Source organism: Copidosoma floridanum, unplaced genomic scaffold (assembly GCF_036245765.1).
Source record: "Copidosoma floridanum isolate Cflo_tuat_1 unplaced genomic scaffold, Cflo_Japanese_pri ptg000004l, whole genome shotgun sequence".
In the NCBI taxonomy this organism is placed as follows: domain Eukaryota; kingdom Metazoa; phylum Arthropoda; class Insecta; order Hymenoptera; family Encyrtidae; genus Copidosoma; species Copidosoma floridanum.
Genome location: NW_028321881.1, coordinates 18,749,162 through 18,773,446, shown reverse-complemented (window position 1 = coordinate 18,773,446; position 24,285 = coordinate 18,749,162). Strand labels below are relative to the sequence as shown.

At 31.3% G+C, this 24,285-nt stretch overlaps 1 protein-coding gene across 2 annotated transcripts in view; it reads left to right on the top strand.

Moving 5' to 3' along the window:
- The window catches only part of ProRS-m (prolyl-tRNA synthetase 2-like protein, mitochondrial), a 310,699-nt gene extending 291,832 nt beyond the window's left edge, over positions 1-18,867 (top strand). For both annotated transcript variants that reach the window (XM_014352308.2, XM_014352307.2), the window contains one exon: positions 18,266-18,867. In XM_014352308.2, the coding sequence (XP_014207794.2) occupies positions 18,266-18,565 (300 nt within the window). In that variant the 3' untranslated portion in view covers positions 18,566-18,867. The remainder of the gene's footprint in view (positions 1-18,265) is intronic.
- Positions 18,868-24,285: the final 5,418 nt, after the last annotated feature.

The window sequence follows — 24,285 nt, the reverse complement described above, 5'->3', positions numbered from 1 at the left end:
TCGACGAAAAGACTTTTTCATTGCATAAAGACGGGCGGTTAAAATTATGGACATGTAAAAATACCAGGTAAAGGTATAAAACAAGTGATTCATACAACAGAGTACCTAACTTCATCCTAACAATAAAAAAAAAAAATAACGGCTAAAATTTTTTGTTATTTTAAATTGTTTGGCAGATATAACCACATTAATATCATTCCAAATCATTCAAGTGGAAGACGTGGCACAGCTTTTTTACGGTGGATTTCTGGAGATGGACCAGGATCACTTGTACAGATCCAGAGAAAGCTTAATGCTGCTTAATATGTTCGAATCCTGGAAGATCACCTACTGCCAACTGTTAATGCTCGATATCTAGGCGACGAGATTATTTATGTAATCGAACGTAACAGCCCAATTCGCTCAGCACGAATCGTTCAAAATTGGTACGCTGAACATCCTCGTTTTCAAAGGCAACATTTTCCTCCAAGCTCACCCGATTGAAACGTTATTGGAAATATTTGAGCAGAGGTTGTAAGAGATTAACAACAAAAAAAAAATACTAAGGCCATCTTGTGGATCAAGTCTGCGGAAGATGGGAAGCCTTGAAAAACAAACCGGAGTACTTTTTGAAACTAAGTGAATCCATGCCTTAGCGTCTAAAAGCTGTTATTTATGGCCATGGATCTTACGCGCGTTATTAAAAAATAGTCAATTCATAATATACAGTTGTTTGACAGAATTATAGAAATCAATATTTACTTTTCTGTTTATAATTTCAAATTTTATTATCTGGTGAGATGTTTGTTACATGTCAATAATTTAACGTTAGTTGGATGTATTTTGATACTAATCATAAATGTCTCTTTTAAAATTCTATTGACATTTGCTTAGCTTAGTCTCTATTGCTTGCATGATTTAATATTTTAATAAAAAAATTGATCAAGTGATATATGTTTGGATTTAATTCACAAACTTAAAATGTTGAAACTTTATAAAAGTTTACGCGTCGACTATTCAGAATACCTAAAAGTAATCACAATCATTAATAATATACATAAAAAAAAAAAAATTTCAAGATGAATATCATACCAATCAAAGGAAACTTTTATTTTTATCGGCGTTCATTAAAGCACTGAGTACACATCCTTGTTTCGTTTGATTAAAATACGCAGAGGGGTAGATAACTATTTCAACAATCTGTTCATTAAATTTTCTTCGACAGTCAGTTTACAGGAGACCTCCGAAGCAGCTGCTCCATGTTTTATCGTTGAGCATCATTCGATCATTTGACTTGTTGATTTTAGCTTCATCTGCAGATAACAAAGAAAGTTTATGCAAGTCGGTTTTTTTTATTTTTTTTATTTTTTATTTGCAATAAAATATTAATATCACATTTGATTTTTCAAACAAACAGCAACGTATCAGCGCAGGCTCCTGGGATACATCTCAGTCAATGATTATTCTAGTGATGATGCATACGGTGTCGAACTTATTATATGATTTGGCTATTGTCACTTGCACATGCATTGCAATAGCGAAGCTCACCAGGAGACAATTGATCCAAAAGCTCAAAGTGACCCCATTCCATAACCAGCTCATAGCACTCGTCTGCTTCGAAGCCTGCTTACAGGGTTACTTACTTTTAAAACATTTTCAGGAGACAAATAATTTAAAAGCTCAGAGTTACCTTAACTAAACATCAGCTTACAGCACCCTGCTCTGAAAGCCTAGAGTAATGGTTTTTTAATTTAACGAGATTAGAAAATTTACCAGGATAAAGAAAATGTACAGATATATGTGTAACTCTTAACTTATGTCAAAATTACAAACAACTTTGATATCTCTGTATAAAAACTTGTGACCACCCAAGGTTTTTCCCTGAAATGCTGCTTATGTTTTTGTATTATTTTTTTTAACCATTTGCTTATAAATTTTCCTACTTGACAAATAATGTGAACACAACAAAAGGTTACGTTACTTATAGTGTCCTTGGCTATACAAAAGCTGTTCTGCTGTTGTCTGACAGATACGAAACTCTATCACTTGTATTTGCCTTACCGACTACAACGAAGCGTTGCGGGAAATTCAAAATGCTGAGACAGACGTAACTGTTACTAAGCGTACATATTTTGAGAGCTTCGTATACCAGCACCACTAACACTTTTGCCATGAACTACCGTAAATATAAATACTAAACTTATGCGGTAGATGGCTGATTACTAATCCTATCTCTGAAAAATCTTTCATGTTCTATTGATAGACACGTTGAAACATTATCAGATGTGACAGGTGATTTGGTTTTGAATAAGAATTTAAGTTTTGGTGACATCTAGATGGTATGTTGGTTAATATACATGTATTAGAATAGATTAAAGTATGTTTATGACTGTAAGAGTTTTTAAAGTCTTAATCATCAAAAGTTAAAGTATAGAGTTACAATAAAAGTGTTTATGTATGTATAATTCACTGTTTTATGGTTTTGATATTAATCCCTTATAAAAATTTAAAACTGTTGCGTCGACATATTTCGTCGATTACTGCTAAGCTCCAATATTAAAATAATTTCAAGCTGAATCCATTTAGAAATTATCGAGATGATATAATAATAATGGTTGATCAGGAATGTGAGAGAACAAAGTGCGAATATCATAATACTGAATTAGATATTAACAATTTTTTCTTAGATCCCTCATCGGAATTTAAAACATTTACATCACTTTGAAATAATTCTATGTAACAACTTGTACATTTTGTACCAATATATTTCCATGCATAAAAAAAATACTGTTTAAATTTTTACCATTTTCTTATTAATGTATGATTTGATAATATTATTCACGTGTGACTAGTGAAATACATAAAAAATTATCTCAAATTACCTAAACATACGAAAACATTTTTTGTAATGTGACTTTTTAATATCATATGTTTCTTTAGCTATTCCGTTTAGGCTGTTTTCCACTAAATGAGACCTAATTTTTTATAAATTAAGCTCGAAAACACTTCTTCCCCTGACCAAAAAGGGCTATCTAAACTTACTTCATGTACTTGAAATTTTTTTAAATGAACAATATAAAAGTTAGTGTTAAAGAGGACGGAAATCGTTTATTCAGAATTTTTTCTTATTTTCTGTATAGTGACGAAGATTTCCACATGAGAGCTCGTTCTTTAGAAATCAATAATATTGTAAATAAATAGCAAAATTATTATGAATTTATAGTAGGACACGATTATTATCAAAATGTAAAAAGTAGTAATAAATATATTAACATAATGTCAAAAAATGGGACTTATGGTACAAGTATTGAAATTAAAAGCTTCTCGTGTTTATTACATGTTCACGTTATAGTTCAATTCTCAAACAATGATATTCAAACATGCGGAAATTCAAATAGTAATCTTACCCTAAAAATTAATCTTAAAGGTAAAATATAATAAAAAATATTGCAATTGGTCGATTAAACATTGTATCTCCAAAAGATCATAAAAGATTTTTTTTTAAACTTGTATTAAACAAAGTAACTGGTTCGACATCGTTCAAAGACATTAGAACATATAAGGGAATAACTCATAAGACTTTTAAAGATACTGCAATTGCAATGGGTTTAATAGACTGTGACAAAAAAGTCGATGATATTAAAAAAAAGTAATTATTGTTATGTTTCCATATTAATTCAGAGACTTTTTTGCTTGGTTTTTAATTTCAGAAAATATTTAAAGTTATAAAATATGAAATAAACACAAAGAATTTTTTACGAAGGGTTTGCCTCATAATAAAGATAATTTAGCTCTTTTACATACTACCCAAATTTTAGAATCAGAAGATAAATCATGTGGATGCTTTAATTTACCTACACCAAAAGTGGAGGGTTAAAAAAAAGATATAGATGATAAAATACGTTTTAGTAAAGAAATGTTTAGCTTGATGTATAAAAGTTTGAATAATGACCAGAAAAATAGATTTCATATTATTTGCGAACAACAGAATAATATTTTCTCTATAGATTGTTCTGGAGGGTCAGGAAAAACTTATTTATATGAAATGTTAATTTATTTTTTTATTTCTCAAATTAAAAAAATTATGTCAATGGCATGGACTGGCATAGCATTAATTTTGCTTTCAAAAAGGATGACCAGTCATAGAACTTTCAGACTTCCTTTGGATCTTAATAATCTAGAGAGTGCATTTTTACAATTCGAGTCAGATAAAAAAATTTTAAGAGAAGTTGATTTAATTATTTGGGATGAGGATGGATCCTTTCCTTGTCCCCTTCCAAAGTGTCGAGTGCCTTAATTAGTGGACCCTTGTGGTACCCTTTCGTATAATACTTTAACATACATCTATATATACTAAAGGAATACTGCCCCTCTGCGCGCATCTCGTGCTAACCCCCTGCTCATAAATTGAAATGCTTTACATAACCGTAGACCTTGGGGTGGGAAGCAAAAGATTTTTAACTTAAAAAATTTTTTTCGTTTGTTGAAATATGCTGGCATATTAAATGAATATTCGTTTGTCTGTCTGCTAACGCTGATTACAAACTATACTGACTGTAGACTGTCACACAGCAAATGTCAAGCAAGTAAGATGTGTTCATTAAAGTAAAACTCATACGAACCAATTCTACGATCAACTCTGGCCCGTGCAGTCAAGCACGAGATCCGTCTCTCTGATTTATAGGATAATCACATACTTAATTTGGAGTTGTGAGATGTGTGTATATGGTAAGCTCAGTCAAAAGTCTTTCCATCAGGATCTAAAAGTGGCTTTGGAGATACTTGATTTAGTGCACTCTGACATCATCACATGGTAACAGCAGATATTTTATAACTTTTACAAACGATTATTCAAGAAAAGTATTTGTTTACCTGTTAAAAAATTTAAGTGTTGCTACAGTGATTGTAAAAAATTTTATAAATCTTTTTGAAAATCAAATTGGCAAAACAATTGAACGATTCTGATCTGACAGTAGAAGCGAGTATATCCGTAGAGAATTAATAGAGTTTTTTAGAAACAAGGGAATTATTTATGAATTTTCAATGCCATACACTCCTCAACAAAACGGACATATTGAGAGAACGAATTGGGTGCTCCGTGACAAAGTGTGAGCTATGATTTTTGATGCTTTTTTGGATGAGTCGCTCTAGTGTAAAGCAATAGAAACAGCTGCATATCTGGCGAACTTATCTCTAAGAAGAAGCTTAGACTTTAGAACACCACAGGAACTCTGGACTGGAAAAGTAGAGCACGCAACGCATTAAAGAGTATTTGAGTGCAAAGCACTTGTGTTTGTTCCAGAATTGCAGCGTTTCAAGCTTGAATCCAGATCAGTAGAGTGCATTATGCTTGGCTATGATGTAAGTCACAAGGCTTACAGACTATGGAACACAAAGGAAGATAAGATTAGAATAGCTGGCAATGTCATTTTTTATGAGGATGTGTTGAAACCAAAACAAATGTTCTCTCCGCCTTTCCATTAGTCATCTACATAAAGCAACCCACAGGTTCTATCGGATGTGGTGAAGAAAATAAATTGTGCCTATTGAAGAAAGCATTGTACAGTCTGACAACAGGGCAACAGAAAAGGAAATACCAAGCTTGATATGTTTTGAAAACTGTAGGTCTAAGGCAAAGTTGGTTTGATGGGTCGCAGTTTTCGTATCAGAGTGCAATTGGTTCTTTTTTGTATCTCTCATAACATGCAAGACCTGATTTGACATTTTCTCTAAACTATTTAAGTAGGTTCATTAACTGTTATAGTCACGAGCATTGGTCAGAAATCAAGTCGATCATGTGTTATCTGAGTGGTACGCAAGATCTCAGATTAATGAATGGTGGTAAGCAATGTGACATGCCTGTTGGTTACAGTGATTTTAGTTGGGATAGAGATCCTCATAACTTAAGATCTGTATCTAGCTATTTTTTTATCTGTTATAATGGCCCCATCAGCTGGAGCAGCAAGAAATAAGAAAGCACGGCTATTGGCACAACTGAGGATGAATACGTGGGTCTGACAATGGCAGATCAAGAGGCTGTTTGGATTAGGAATTTCTGGATAGAATTATTTTTGATAATTTTAGATCCTATTCAGGCTAATTGTGAAAACAAAGGAGCTATTCAGCTGACTATAAATGGCAAAAAGAACTCCAGGACCAGGCATATCAATGTGAAGCATTTTTTCTTCACTAAATTAATTATGAGTAAAGAAATCAGCATAATAAATTCAAGATCTAGTGACATGGTTGCTGATGCTTTAAACCATTAGCAAGAGCAAAACTCAGAAACTTCTTAAGTGACTTTTATTTGATCAGTGTAAAACCAGAAAAAAGACTAAATGTACATAAGTAAAAGATTGATTAAGGAATTTATTATATTGTATTTGTTTTATGAAACAGACATTACTTTAAATAATTTTTGTAAAAATGGACACATTTTAATATGTAGCCTAAAAAAGGCTGTTAAAATATGCTGGTATACTACATCTGTATTGGTACATGTGTCTGCTAGTGCAAACTACTATACTTGACTATCGACTATACTTGCAACAACTACAGATCATACTTACTGTTGGCAGTCTCACACAGTGAACAACTTATATGATACACTATAGCTCGTGCAATCAAGTATGAGATCCTTCCCTCCAACTTATAGACTGATAACATAATTATTTCAGTATTTTTGGTTGAATAACACGAATTATAAGAGTAATAACAATAAATGCATAAAGATATAATAAATACCTTTTACAATAAGTTAATTATGCTTGTTGTGAAAAAATCAGCTGAAGTTGGTCCGTGGCAAATATTAAAAAAATTTCGTAATAAATGTAGATGAAAATGATTATTCAACTGAATTTGCACGTGGTTGCTGGAATAAATAAAAGCGCAACTTGTGGTTAACTTATACTTTATCAGGACTTTTTGTATTCGGCTGTTATGATGATGTTAGTTATAATGATCAGTATATATTATAAGATTGTTGTCGAAGATACCCTGGTCAAGGTCAGTTGACATAACGTGTCTGAAAGTTACACAATACATACGGCAAGTTGGATTAGGATTGAAGTCGTCTAACTTGACACTTTGAATTACAATGCTTTACGTTTTCTTCGTGGTCACAAAGACTAGTTGCTATCTTGAAATCTGGATTGTTTAACTCCACCTTAAGGTCTTCAAAACATTGAAATAAATAATTAACAGTTGAAGATAAACTATTGAGGTGGTCTACCATCTGTCTCAAATTTTCCACGTTTACACAAGCGTACCGAATGTATCGTCCCATTTTTAGACCATTGCACAAACTATTCGAGGCGCTTTTAGATTTCCGGTTGAGATGGGAAAGCTGGCGCTTTTGTTTCTGTACATAGCGTATTTTATGAGAATTACATGCATCAATTACTTTATCCAGTAATTTCACAAACTCAGCCAATTTCTTTCACGTGTCCGATATCAACCCGTTTTTATCACCTGTTCTACTAACTTCACCAGCAGTTCTCATACCAGCTGCCCATCGTCTTATATGAAATTAAAAAGCTAATTTTACTTCTATACTCTTAAAGTTTTTTGGATTAAAGTGTCTATCACTCAAAAATGCTAGTAAATGAGATAAAAAATTTATTATGTCTGACTTATAAGTGTCTAATACATTTTTCCAAGACATAAAAACTTTGTCATGTATAAAAATATATCCATACATTCTCAACTGATAAATCAAACGTTTGATCAGATGAAGCCAATTAAAAGTTGCAACAATTTTTTTGCCTTCATGCTCAAAGTATGGTCGTTCTACGTCTACTTTCAAAATTTTTTAAACAATGACTGGTTATTTGGATCTTAGTCATGCACAATAACTTGAATGATTAACAATATTTACAAACAACTGAATGCTTGTATACTCAGTTACTACTACACATACAAAGAAATTTTGTGTTTGTAATTTGTACACTGTGATGTTTGCTTTTTCTTAATATTTAATCCACTCATTTTATTAAAATGGTTTATTGATCATTGCTGTTATTTTGAATTTTTCATACTACTGTAAAAGTGTTTCTTAATGGCTGTTTTGTTACGAAACTTGTTAGAAAATTGGTTGTAAAAAATCTACTCATGCACACTAACACGTTTGTCATGAAACAAAAAAAAACTTGTGCTTAGATTTTAAAAAACAAAACAAATTTTTCCCAAAGGAAAGCAGTTTCATAGCTGCAAATTAAAAAAAAAGTGAGCCAACAGGCATTTGAACTCTTCTCATCTGCAAAAAGATCCTGTGATCCCGCGCTCTATTCAACTCTGGTAGGGACGCATTCAAAACCGGGGAGTTTAAAGTTGCATAAGTTTTTACAAAAACTTTGTCTTAGAATCTACATTTTATAATTAAAATTAAAATTATACATTAAATCAATAATACATTAAGTGAAGCTGCTACATCAAAAAAATTTTCACAACAAAAGACGGAAAATAAATTTTTATGAAGTGTTGTACTAATTTATTACGAGCGGTGTTTTTTGTTCATAAGTATTTTAAGCGGTTTTAATGGATAACTCAAAAATGTGTTTTTTAATTTAAAGATCATTATGATTGTAGAGTTGGATAAAAATATTTTAGTTTAGAATAGTTTAATCATTTTGGAACAAAAAAAAACGCTTTCTTAATTAATAAAAATTACGTATAAGCATACCAGTAATTTATTAAATCTATCTTCCTCTGTATATAATTTATGTACCATAAAAAGATTTTGGTAACTATTTGTATAGAATAACAGCCATAATATATGGTAGGCGAAAAAAGTTTAATGTTTCTATAAAATATATAAATTTTTTTTTTTTTAATCCATGCTGTAAGTTACAAGTGGTAAGAACCACGAGGTATCAATAAAGAGTTTTAAATACAAAACGAAAAATATAATATATGAATGCAGATGGTTACTCATGTATAATTCAATATATGTTCTACTTTGCCGGTAATGATCATATTTGATATTGTTCTTATAAAGGTAAGTTTTCTTGTGCCTTCGGTTTTTTTTTTTCTTACATTGAATGTTCATAATTTTTTGGGAGTTTGTAAATGTAAGAACTATACTCATACCTCTAGAAATTATTTTATTACTATAAAATTATAAAATGGGCTTCCCTAAAAGAAGTATCAACTTGACAAGTTATTTAATCGAATGGGTATTAGAAATATATTTATTTCGAGGAATCAAAAAAACAGTGTTTCAACATAATATACAAATTCAAATGAATCAAAAAATAAATAAATAAATAAATAAAAACAGAATGCATAAAAAACTGCCAATAGTTAGAATCAATCCCATGATTGTAAAACGATTCGAGAAGCGGATTTATGTACATCATAAATGTAATTTACATTGTGCATCATGACACAACATGTCATTAATTCAATTTATGTAAATACGTCTTATAACTTATTGAAAGATGTGTGTGCACCTTTAGTTATCTAGTTCTTACATTTTTCAAAGCTACAGTTTAATGGCAATTCGTGCGTGCTGACTGCTGATAATTAAAAATTAAAATCGTTTGCCAAGATTTTTTTTTTAATGACATATAGTGTACTCTAATAATTTTATTTTTATCATACTATAATATTGTTATTGTGAAGTTAATTTATTTATTTAAAAAAGTCTCTTAAAGAATTTTAAAAGAACCAAAAATTAAATAATAATAATTACAATAATTATAGTAATAATTTGAGAAAGGTTAAAAAAAGCTGACGATGATTTTTAATTAAAGTTGAATGTGTACACACTTTGAAATAGAAATCGTTTTTGCGTGATTCATAATTTTAGAAATCCATCAAGTACTTGATAACTTATTAAATCAACTGCATCACCGGCTCAATCAGCATCAACATAACAATCAATAAGATCACCACCATAAAGTGATTTTTAATCTTTTATTAAACATAAATATTTCAAAATTCTTAACAAATATTTCAATTGCGTCTTATCATAACTTTTTTGAAATTTACTCAAATAATTAACACAGTCACTTGTATCAGACTTGGTTTCTAAACTTATAAGCAACAGGGCTCTAATTCGGTTTCAAAACTTATTTTGTACACATTCTAATTGTGGTAGCTCTAGTTTTAAATTTTGTTCTATCAGAACTGCATACAATTTTGAATTTTTAATATCATACTAATCTGCTAACGTTTCAATAGATCTTTTTTAATCAAGTATCATTTGTGTTGTAATGTATGTCAACAAGCGTGTGGGCTCATACGAGCTCGCGGAAAAGTACCAAGGCGTTTTTGGGGCCTCGATACTTTTGTACAAGCAAAGCTACGCCAGTCGTACGCCTGCCTGCGCACCGAGCACAAGTATCTGTTATAGCAATTCATCTAAGTATATCAAATAACTTTACACTTACATCATATTAACTTGTATAATTTATTATAAACCCCTTATAATATATAACTATATAATCTAACACATATAACAATTTTCCCTTTTTTATAATCGTAATTAATATTTATCAATCATTCTTACTTCTTACAAATCCTAATTCTTCAACCTACTTTGTATCAAAACATTTATACTAAGCTTTTAAGCCTTCTACTTTATCTAATTTTAATACCTCGTTAAAGTCATTCTCATAGCCTTCGGGCTGTTTTACATAAACGTTAGATTTGACTTTCCCGTTTAAAAAAGCTGTCTCAACATCCATATTTCTCCATTTTTTCCATGATTAAATTATTCTGACAAAAAAACGGAAGTATAATTTGTACAGTTCGTATTTTTTTATTTGTGAATAGATACCGTCAGTCAAATCATTTTACTGGTATCCTCCTACTACTAACCTAGTGTTGGAATGAGTGTGATTTGTGAGTCGTTGCTCTAGTGATAATACGGTATGTGCATATGCAATGCAAATAAATTAAAAAGTTGGTAATTGAGCGTCAAAAGTTAGTGGAATATCAGGAGAAGATCGCGGGGTGAGTCTTGATACGATGAGTGGCGTATTGGAATAAACAAGTTTTTAAAAGAAATACTTGATGTCGATATGAACCTAGAGCATTTGAGAAAGGGTGTAAGCGTGTTCGTAATGAGATTCAGCAAGGAAGAGAATAGGAATTAACTTTGGCAAAATAAAAATAAGTTGCTTCATGTCGCATTTTTCATACAAAACAGTACGAGTCATGAAGAAAGCAGGAGACAAGAGAATTTGATAAAGTGGTTAAAAAGGAAAAATGAAATGTGCTTCCAAATAGACAGTAAATTAGGTGAATTCTTGCTAAATATAAGATTATTCAAGTAGCTAAAAAAGTAGGCATCGCATGAAAAATACAAGGAAGTCCTGCATGTGAGTAGCAATAACGTTAGGATGGTTGAGCATAAGATAATGCAAGGTGAGAAAGGGGAAGATGCAGTAACGAAAGATAAGTGCATGTAAAATTGGTATTCGTACTAAAAATAAGGTGTAAATTTCGACATCAAAACTGTCCGTTATTAACTTACTGTTATAGGAAAAATTAAGTATTTAAAACAATTTTTACCTTTCCATAATAAAAATATATTGGAAGAAAAAAAGTTAAGGTATTTTTCGATAGCCAAACATCTACTTACCTGTTAATCAAAGTATTTTTGATTTTTTAAGGAACCTACAAAAATATTAATTCTTGCTAGTTCTGACAGAGTAAACAGCTTTTTCTGTTGTTTTAAGGTTACAAAGTCATAAAGTCTATTCCAAAATTATTATTATTCGTTTATATACGCATCATAAACGTGCTATATTTTTTAAGAAAATTTTACCTCACTTTTCGTGAGATGCAGCCCAAATATTGAGGTTATGTTATTAAATGTATGAGGTATTCAACAGTGAAAACATCTTCACTCGAGTGCCTTGATAACTGCTTCTATTTAGAAAGTCGCTGAAAATTGTCATCATTTGCCAACTTGTCCTACTTAAAATTAAATTATTTTTTTTAGTTTTTAAGATAAAGTTATCATGAGCGCGCGGTGGCTCGGTCGGTTGGTTTGTGGAACGGCACGCGGGAGACTGTGGGTTCGTTTCCCGGCCAGTGCGACTCTCGAGGTGGTCTATGTGACATCATCACCGCACTAACGAACTACAACTGTATCTAATTGTGAAAATGTAACCAATAATGTAACATGTAACCATTACTTGTAATATCTAACAAATATAATGTACAATGTGCCTTACTGTACCAAGGCTATATGTACTCGTTTGCAATAAAGCTTAAAAAATAAATACACTACGTTAGTAGGTATTTACTTTTTAAAAAAAAAAATAAGAATGATAGTAAAAAAAATTAAATTATCATAATTACCCAGAATTTTATATCCTTTAATTGTAATATTTTGAGCGCTTACTATGCTTAGAAAATTTGTACTAGAATTTTATGTACATGTGTGTAATGCGTTTCACGTCAACTCTTCTAGTGCGACATACAAGTGGTAAAATATCTACTTGTTTGCTCACGATTTTAACATTAAAAGTAATTTACAAGGTGATTAAAAAGTACAATTGCTATGTATTTTTTTTTCTCAGATATCCAATGCAATTATTAGTTCTTTCAAAAAATAAGTTTTTGACCTTAAAAGTTATAAAATACGTTACATTTCAAAAACGGTATTTTCAACATATTATTTGATAGTATGGATCCAAAAAGCACTTTTTTACATCGAAATAATTGCTTTTCACAAAAATGTTTTTTGTTTTTGAGTCTAATACGTCGACGAACAATAGGTGCCATGACGCGCGTCAGAGGTCGTCTATCACCATGTATCGGTAGTTCAATTAATGTACGTGTGGTACACCGTAAAGTCGTATCATCTTGCGACTTTACTTATATTAAAGTATTATGTATAAAAAAGGCTAGGTTAAATAAAGATAATCGTAGGTATATGACTCTAATAATGGTAAGTAAGTAAGAAATACATTTTTATCATCGTATCAAGAAGCACATTTGTATAGATGGCGGAAAATTTTTTTATATGAGCACTTAATATCATCCATACATACCCTTTCTCAATATCAAATATACTTAAGATTCCTAGTACTAATCCACATAATATTATATCAATATTTGATTGTATACCTATTGGTTGTATAAAATTTCTAACTTACCTACAAGCATTAGAGTCATATACCTACTATATCGAGCTCAGGTGAAAGACAGCTTAAAAATAAGGAATGAGAGCTTATGTAAATCGACGGTGCGAGTAAATGTACGGCTCCTCGGTAGCTTAAGTGGTAGATCAACTGTCTAGTAAACAGGAGGTTGTGTATTCGATTTGTATCCGGGGAAGATATTATTTTTCTTATTCTTATTTATTTCTTAAGAAAATTTCTTTAAAAAGAGACGATGTGGATTAGTGTTATAAATATAGTATATTTGATATTGAGAAAGGGCATGTATGGATAATATTAAGAGTGCTTATATAAAAAAATTTGACGCCATCTATACATATGCACCTCTTGATACGACGATAAAAATGTATTTTTAACTTCCCTACAAGCATTAGAGTCATATACCTACGATTATATTTATTTAACCTTGCTTTTTTTATACGTTACTCTTCAATACAAGTGACGTCGCAAGACAAGCAAATATTGACAAAACATTATGTGGATTAGTATTGTGAATCCTTAGTATATTTGATATTGAGAAAGGGCATGTATGGATAATATTATAAATGCCTATGTAAAAAAGGGGCCGCCATCTATACATATGCGCTTCTTGATAATGATAAAAACGTATCAGTATTTGCTTGCATACCTATTGGAAGTATAAAATATCTAAGTATGATCGTGTTTATTGGTTTTTACGTTTAATGTAAGATGCAAGTCGAGTTAGTGAAGTGATTCTTAGTGTTAGAGCTGAATTGCTGCCATTTTCCGTAATATTGTCATAGTTATGGTAAATTAGTTTGATTTATTTGCACAATCATAAGATGATATAATAATTTTGTCTGTCAAAAAAAATTTCTTTTCACCGTTTATGGCAAACACGCAGTTAATGGCATTGGTGTCAATTTAAAAGGAAGTACGTGGAACGCAAGCTTTCAGCTAACTTCAAATCACTATATTATCTCTGCTAAAGCTTTGTATTCGTAGTCAGAAAATAAGTGTCAGAAAACCAATACTGTTTTCAGTAGAAAACTAAAATGTAAATTAATTTTCTTCGAACTAAAATCTCGGCTCTAAAAATGCATAACCTTTTCAGGTTCCTTAAATTGTAATACGATTAATTTAATGGATAACAGCTATTTTATGATTAAAAATACATCTTTATCTGCCACTTAAAATATGTTTCCAAAGGTAAAAAAAAATTCTGAAGTAATAAAAAGTACAAAAAAATCTGTATGCGTAAGTAGTACAAAAGTAAAAACAAAGAAATTATGAGATAAGCCTCAAAAACGTTAGCTGTATGATGTGGTTTAGGTATTTCAAAGTAATATATTGTTTTATGAATAAAATATTTAATTTAAAGACATATGAATATAATTTTAAATAGACTTTTATTTGCAGATTGGTTTTTCTCGTATTTTTCATTACTCTTAAAAATCATTAGTATGCGTATTATGTATACCTTTTTTTTTAATTTATTTATTTCCTCTGCAATGCAACGATGAAATCAAAACCATAAAGTATAAATGTTAACCTAACCTCTTTCTCATATACTTTAGTACAAGTGACGTCTCAAGACGACACGCCTTTTTGGTGTATCGCACGTACGTTGATTGAATTGAACTCATTTTTTGAGAGAACTGATATTTACAATGGACAGCTGACAAAAAAATTAATCTTAACCGTATTTTGAAAACATATTTTAAGTTAGTTTCAATTTCGAAATCGTAAGGGCTAAAAGGTAGATGTTTTGGCACTCGTGAGCCGCGCTAAGAAAGTTTTTTGATAGGAAATAAAGACTTTCTAATTACATATGTTAGTGCTCCTCTTAACGATCATTACAGTTAGTAGGGAAAAATTTTAGGGAAGTGAGAGGAGCGTAAACACACTGCAACGCTGGCAATCATTTTGTTCGTATGAACATAGGGATAAGTGTACCTATCACTCTACTCTGCCGTATGACTGTGGATTTTTAAAAGCTGACAATTACTTGCTCAAAATAAAGAGTTGTTGATGTAAAATAAATTTTCAATTTGAATAATTAAGAAAGACGGAAATGTGGATGCAATTCAAACATGAATATTTATGGATTTATTAAGTAAGTAATTTATTAAGAGAAAAAGCTTTGAAAATACAGCAAAAAATTTTTACATTGGAGTAAAACAAATGTTCTATGGAGAATCAATTACCAAAAACAAAAAACAAAATTAACACGAAAAGTTTGATTAAAAAACTTCCACGGCAAATCATACCAGAGAGTATTGAAAAATAAAGTAATTTCTTATCAGACTATCCTATCATGCAAAAAATAAATATAGGAGAACAATACGGATAACTTTCTGACATAGACATTCTAAGTGATTCTTTCATAAGATTACATGTTCAATTGAGATTTTTTTTTAAATAAGATATTTAAAAATAGACATAGTGGAACATTCCAAAATTTCGTATCTGATATTTTCATGATGTTACGAATATTCTTTTCATGTTTCAACATTATTTATCAGAAAAACTAATGTGACATGAACATAAGCTTGACTTAAATACCTCTCGCTAATTACCATGGTCTCTTGTGAGTTTTGTACATGTTTATTTATTATGAATTTCCTTATTTTTATTATGAAATTAGTACTGCTGCTAAAAAAAACTTAGAAGCTTTATTTTAGCCTCAACCCCGCATTACAAGAGAAAGATTGTACATTATTACTGTTATTTATGTTAGGAATAATTTTTTGTTCAGCCCCAGCAAAGTTAATACAAATCCCCTGTCTAGTTAACAATTTGGTTCAACACAAATTAGGCTGTTAAAGTTCCTAATTTTGATTAATTTATGAAACTTTATAAGTACACATACTTCTTTACAGTACATATGTATGCATAATAATCTATTTTTTAAAACTCTATAAAGCAAATAAATTCCTATAATATTTATGAATAAGACAAATATGCAATTTAGATAATATTATATATAATATTCCATCCGATACTTTCAATAATTAAGTTCAACTAACATTGTTATACGGACTTAACTTTTGCCCCCATCGCACACAGCCTCAGCCCTCCCTTAATGTACGTCTCTATTCGCTCATTTTTTATATATTTTGTGATTGTCATGTGTCTTAGCCCTCTCCTCTCCCATAATTCTTTGACCATTTTCTCCACCTTTAATGTTTTTTTTGAAAGTTAAAAATGTAGTCACTAACTACTGACAAAATTAATTTATGTTTCCATTTGACCTGGAGACTAGAATTTATTCCATTTTTCATTTTGTAAGTGCCGTGGGACAACTTTTCAAATGTAAATAAAAAACTTCATAGTACAGATTTTATAAACATTACGCCAGTCATAGAATTAGATGTGTATGTAGCTTTTTAATTATAAAAAATATGATTAAATGTTATCATTTAAAAAAAATGGTATAAACTCGTATTTATCAATTTTTAATCTTGCACTGATAACTGTTTACTCAAAAATTCTTTAATTTTTACTTTTATTAAATTTATACTTATCAAACTACTTGTGGCAGAACTTTTTATTTAACTGTTCGAAAATTGATGTTCTTGTAAGTATTTTTAGCCCTTTGTTAAATGTAATGCAGCCTTTACACAAAACTACTCATTTACTTTAAAATATTTCAAACTGTTACATTAATTTGGGAAGGATTTATCGATAATGCTTAAAGCTTTTCTAACTATCGTAAAAAGCTTCTTATAATTCAAATAAATTTACTCGTCTGAATTTATTTTTATTGACAGAAGAGCAATGCCTTTGTTTCTTTTACAGCAAAATTATCGTCAGTAAAATGTTGTTAAAAGTTTTTATTCGGGAAAGACGTGTTATTATATGTGATACAAATTATACGTATGAGACTTTGTACCTTTAAAACTTTGCAACTTATAAGGAAAAATCAAATGTTGTTATACAAGTCTCTAAATACATGCACAATGTAAACTTTATAAGGTATCAAAAAAAAAATCAAATTTAGGTATATGATCTGATTGCGTGACACCTGATGTTAATATATTTATTCAATAATTTAATTGTAGTATAAATAATATGATATTGAGGAGTTTGGGGGGCCAAAGTCAGGTTCGTACAGCTCCAGTCTAGGATTACGATGCCACTTGGGTTATTGGTGCATTTTTAGTACACAAAGATTATTCTTGTTAATACTTGTAAAGGCATGATGATTCGTCACTATTTCAAAATCGCTACTAGGACAAACTGCCTAGAAAATTAGTCAATGCAACGATTTCTAACCTAAAGAATCATACTGCCTAAGAGATCCGCTAATTACAAGTCTTGTGTTAACAAGATCACTGGTGAATGAGATAAGCTACAAGACATGCAATTGTCTTGTCGCCACCTATCTTATCTTATCAGTGTTATTAGTTAAAAAGATTAATTGTAAATAAATATATCAATAGTATCATTTATTTCGAACACGTAATTGTAACAGAGCAGAGCTCATGCAGTTATTATAGACTCAAGCTTAAGCCTAATGAATAGTGGCTAGCTCATGCTGGAGAAGGCTTTTTATACCCATCACATGGCGCTCAAGCTCCGCTGCTTGGTGAGAAGAGCTACAAGGTGGAAGCATAAGGCGTATCTCCATTTTACACCTTGAGTATGAAAGCGCGTTTATACTTTTTAATGGCACTTGGTTTTAAATTAAAAATAGCTCAGGTTTGGCGGTATGTTTAAATATGAATTAGGAAAAATATATTAAAATATACTCACACTCTTATAACATTTATAAGATTAAGTTAGAGTGAGAGTGTGAGGCTGTTTCCTATCACTTATTTTTTTGTAATTGTGAAAAGATGTTTTCTTAAGGTAGTTTAAATGCTAAGATACATAAATATCATAAGCTCTCTCATGACTAGATATCTATTTTTAATTCAGTTTTTCAAGGTTTCATGCGTTTGCTTGTCTAAGAAAACTTATGTGGGTAATTAATGCCATGCGTCTCATTAATGCAATGCAGGTATGCAATTCTAAGAGACATAACGGCAAGTATTTAAATGTACGTTCTGGGTACGAAAATTTATAGTAAAATACATTTAAGTCAGCTGCTGACATGTCTTTTAAAATGATTTCTATATCAAGAAAAGTATTTTTTTTTAATTTAAATTTAAAAATGTCATTGATGTAACTTTAATTTTTTTTAGGCGGGCAGTCATGAGGACATATCATCTCGATTAGCTTATGATTTATACGATCAACTTCAAAATCTCAACATAGACACTATCATGGATGATAGAACTCAAATGACGATTGGAAAACGTTTTGTAGAAGCACGAAAAACTGGATATCCCGTTGTGATAATTGTTGGCAAAAAAAGTTTGGAATTCAAACCTTTGATAGAAGTTCATGACGTATACCATGAGACTTCAAATAATGTTGGATATGAGAGCACTGTTCAATTTGTAAAACAATTAATTGAGAGCCACAAGCCCAGTCTTGCTTAAAAGTCAATGCATCTTCCCTACGTTTTGATTTGTGTTCTTAAAGAAGATTATTCTTTTCTCAAGTAAAGTTTTAATCTAAAAAAGTTAGTTTCAGATGCAAGCTATACAACATTTTGTCAAATATGCCGTTTAATCTAGCAGAAAGTTATGTATACGTCAAAACTTGGTTTATTTACATTTTCACCTATTGTTTTTACATTCGTTTTTTTCTCACACTTTTAGTTCATGTTTTAATACCATACTATAGATCATATGTTCTATTGCAATTGAGCTAATATAATGGATGTACAACAATGAAATTATTAAACAACTATAGGTTATATGATTTCGTTCTGAATCTTCTATCTTAAATTTTACAAAAGATAAATTTATAAATTAATAAAATATGCTTCACAAACCTTTTTACTCTTGATACAGTGATTTTTTTTTTCTTTGTTTCCACTTCAGAAACTAATTTTTTATATAGATTTAAAATGTTAATATTAGTCAATCAATGTTATTTCAACACTGAAATTAAGGGTTCATTCAACGTTTATTTCATGATGAATTTTTTTATATGTTTCAGATCACTATATCTTTTTTCTGTTTATGTACTTATTGATCTATATGTTAAAATATACTTACTTCTTGTGTTTAATTTTTTAATTCTTACCGCAAACTACATCAAAAACTGTTACTTCTGTTTATGTTAAATCAACAATGATTCGTCGTAGATTTTCGTTAATTCAACATTGATTCTTTGTTGTTATTAATGTTGATTTACCATCATAACTAAATTATTTAAGAATGTTATTGGTATTCCTGGAGTTCAAACTAGATGTCTAGGTATATAAACATGAGGACTGACTCAGATAGTGTACCTCTGAACTACATTGCTAAGGCATGGGTAAAACCATCTATTTATTTTTAAAATGAATAAAAACTAAATTATTTGCCATATGGGTTGTTAGGAAGAAGGGGGGGACTAGCGCCACAAGTCACTTTTATACGTGTGGAGTGAAATCCAAGTTCCAGAGATAATTAAAAATAAATTATATTTTTCCGTTGGGTCAATCGCAGCTAGTATATAGTATTTACTATACGGCACTTTCATATACAATGCTTACTCATCATAGGAAACCGATATCACGAAAATAGTTTGGATCTCTTCAAATTGTAAGGTTTCTCAACGTTTATAATAACTGTGGCTGATGTTTTTTATTTATTAGTCCTTTTATCTCTTTCCTTAATTATTTAAATAAATATTCAAATATACTTAGTTCTTGTGCTTCATTATTACGTATTTTTACTTAACACAGTATCGTTAATTTTAGATTTCGTTACTGTTGAATCAACGATGATGTACATTTCCGTTAAATTAACGTGAATTGATTGTTGTTATTAATGTTAATTTAATAGAAATCTTGAGTAATTTATTTCTGCCACTCAACTTATATCTTGTTCTCAATTGGTATTGCAAAGATATGATAGGAATGTTAAAGATATTGTTGAAGGTCTAAGATGATGTGTATATATATCGGACATTCCACGTCAACCGGGACACCTAAATAACCAGAAATCATCGAGACCTAGAAAATTATTTTTGGGCTTAAATTTTTAGTCCATTTATTCGCTTCAAATATTTACCTGACGTTTTTAAAAATTCAAAGTGGCGGATCCAATATAGCCGCCAACTTTTCAAAAGTAAACGAATTTTTAATAAAAAAATTACCACGATATTCTTCGTGTAATTCTAAGAAAGAAGTGTCTCTTACTAATTTCTTAATAAAATTGTTGTTTTTGAGAAAAATTCATAAATTATTTTGAAAAATTTTGCCTCATAAAATCTTTGATATTGGTCTTACATAGGAAGAAATTGATAATCAGCAAATCAGGCAAGTTTATGAAACACTTTGGTATTAGAACGTGGCTAGTGACAAATACAACGTCAGATGTTAGAAATTCAAAATGGCGGATCCAATATGGCCACCAAATTTTCAAAACAAATTTTCAAATCTTAAAAAGTACCGTATCATTTTCAACCTCTTTTATAATAAAACTTATCTCTTTAATCGCAATGACACGCTCGTAACTCCATAGCTAGGAATCTAATTAAATCTCGATCAGCATGAAGTTTTTTTGGTACGTCAGTAAAGAACAAGTATTATGACAGTAATAAGATCAATGAATGAGGATTTATATATCTACTTCAATGTAAATTGTAATTATATAAATGTTATTCTTATAGTTCTGAAAAAACTAACGAGCCAAATCTTACTAATATATAAAGCAAAGTCGCTAAAACCGTTGTAATCGCTAACCGCAAAAACAACTTAACCGATTTTGCTGAAACTTTGCACACTGATTCATGATACTTCCTAGATGGTTTTAGTATAGTTTTTATCTTAAAAATTTTTATAACAATAGCAATGAATGAGCTTAAAGTTTTGAAAAAATATGCCAGCTTTTCACTTTAATTCAGTAAAATCCGCTAGGTGGCGTCGATATAAAATCGAGGCTACCTGCAACATAATTAAATAAGTGTGGTTGTAATACGCCGGAGCGTCTCGATAGTGATGCAGTCGTGCTTCGGCAGTTCACCGAGCTGCATAGAGAATGCTGATAATAGTCTTGCAGCTGGATATCCCGGTTACGGACGACACTCTTCTGTAAGGGGGAAGGGACCTAGGTTTCCATTCACCCTGAATCTCGACGAGTGCGATCAAAAAAATATACATTCCAACCGATAACGTCTCTGGCATAATACCAGGAGACATATCTAGCCAGAGCATGATCTGCACCAACTCTTCAGAGTTGTGTAGCAGTCCCATCATCCCGCCTGGTGCAGTTAGAGAATTTTTGGCTACAAATGTAGGCCAGGGAAAACAGCTCTGAGGGGCACGGGCAGCCACAACGACTATCTTCTTAGTCGTCGCGTCCCCAACGTGCTTACCCACATGTTCCCGTCTAACCATGAGCGGTTGGTTATCTGGGGAACGACCCAAAAGCGAGATAATCTTTGGTTAGCGGCGTACCTCCTTTCATCACAGTCTCCGTACATCGAGACTCCCAGGGTAAGAATCAAGCTACCCGTAGCCAGCTCTTCATCATCAGGAATAATAATAAAGAATGGCCTGGAAATTTTACCACTGGCGCTTTTAACGGCCATTATAAGTATTTACGTTCCCTACTTCACCATCAATTTCATCGGTTCTTTTTAGGGGCCATCTAAGTCTAAACTACCTTGCCAACAAATACATTTTTATTACCATTTCCGTAAGCGATTCGTCGACTCAAAGACTATATTAACTAAAGACGGGCACTATTAAACCAAGTCAGCCATTCACTAGCAGACGTCACCTGCGGAGTTGCTCTTCGCAAGGCTGGAGAATCCGGTGATCGACGACCCTATATTACCCTCTCGACTCTAAGCATTCAACCAGGAATCACTGATTCTCTTCAATATCTGCGCTGGGCAAACCTATAACAGCTATGAAGGAAAAAAAACTTTAACCAACGGGACAGCCTCCACTGGACAAGTATCACTAACCAATCTCCCCATCTAAGATCACCAAAACAACTGAATCTGCAAATAAAAAAGGTGCTTTAGACACCAACGTCTTTAATATTATACCAGGAGACGTTGGGAAAGAGCACTACAACTAGCCCCAAAGCTTCGGACTTTGTAATTTTTCTCCCGATCAGTCTGGGTTTTCAACAGCAGGCCAGAGAAGATCACCCTGAGGTATCCGGGCAGTGACAATTTCTGTTAACTGCAGTCAAGAAAGAGTTAACTTTAGAAGCTCACCGGTCTTTTTTAGGGCCATCAGACGTCGAACTACCTTGCCAACAAATATATTAGAACTTAACAAAGTTGACAGAAAACAGCCTTTAGGGGTCACACAAATTCTAAGCTTGCCAAAAGTCGCAAGAGGGTGAATTGGAAGAAAAACTCCAAATGTATCTAATAATTACAATTTCAGGCGTCAAGAAACTGATGCAGAAAATTTATTGAGATTGGAACAGCAGCGTCAAAGTCGACAAATAAAGAATCCATTACGTGAGAGATCAGCTTTTCATTGTACCCTCACAGCAATCTCTGAAATCTTTAAAGATCCTACCTCAGATTTTTAAATAAGTAGAAAATGTATTTGTGTTTTTGTGGCAATAAAAATGTTGGGTTTTAAGTCCAGGACTTTGTTGCTCTGGTAATAAAATTGTGAGATATGAGAAAAAACAATTTTTTTTTAATATAAATTTTTTGGGCGTTTTAAATCTTAACAGCTTTAAAAAATAGCTCTTTTCGTGAATTACACGGGAGAAACTGTAAATCAACGGCTTCTTATGGCCACTGATTATTTTATGGCATAAAGAACGCACGGTACTTTTCAGCATAATTATTTTTTTTAATTTTTACACCTTAATATTTGACCAAATAAACCATATGGATTCCGAAAAAAATGTTTTTAATAAGAAAATTTTTGTTCTGAGATGTGTCAGGAATATGTGTAAAATTTCTAACTGAAAACGTTTCACATTACATGTCAACACACTACGGTGTTTTATTTAGTAAGTCTCAGGCGAAGCCGAGACGGGGGGCTGTATGTAATATTATAACTTCTTATCGCAAAAGAATATTACACTAATGATAGTACACACAAGCTCCTATAAAACACTGTACAGTCTTAGCCAAGTAAGACAATAATCAATCATTTCGAGGATTGATATACCCATATTTTTTATATGTAAAGAATGTTAGTAGTGGCAAGTAATGCAAAACATTCATTATGTACAAAGAATAATGTTACTGTGTTATTATGTCTTAGTTAAAAGAAAAGAGTCAAATAGCTCGTTATTTTGATAACCCCTAATACTGCATAATACTCATTACTTCCGAGGCTGTGGAATACCATAAAATGTTCAACTTCTTATCAGGATTCACTATGAATGCATGTACTTTAGATGTATCTGTTACTGCTGGAGCTGCAGAAAACCTTTTAGCCAGAAGTCTTCGAATCTTTTTATGCTGCTTTGTACTATAGTAATAAAAATTTATATTGTCAAATTTTTTCACTGCCCGTTCGAATAGCGATGTGGATGTAAGCATTGCTTTTGTCCAATCAACTTGAAGGTTAGTCCGATATACTTCTCGTTTAAAGATAACTCCAACGCCATCACAAGCGCCCTTACCGTGTGCAGTATCATGAAAATGCCATTCAGCTTTTGTACAAAAATCTTTTTCATGGTTTACAAGATTATTCATCTGATACTTTTTTTTGTAATGCTGCTTTGCTCCATCACTAACAAATATAATTTTATTAAGCTGTGGGAAAAACTTCTTTATTTCAGGAATTATCTGTTGCTGCATTACATATATTGCAGTGGCATCATGTTTAAGACATTCCTATAGTAGAATTAAACTTTTATGAGTGATAGTATTTTTTTCTTTATAATAAATAAGAACTGGATGAACGGTGCACTGAGCATTATTGTAGTGAAACCCCTGTGATGCATCTTGTGCAACGTATGCATAGTTCTCCGAAAAGTCTGTGTGTATTACTACCTCGCCTTCGTTCGAATTATTCTTTAGATCAAATATATATTTAGACTGCTCTTTAGAAATAAAGTGATGTGGTGATAAAATTTTAAATTTACTAATATAATTTATAAACAAAATCATCGACTAAAAGACACTCTTTCTTAAGAGTGCAGCGGTAAGTTGTTTGCCAAGTAGAAAAAAT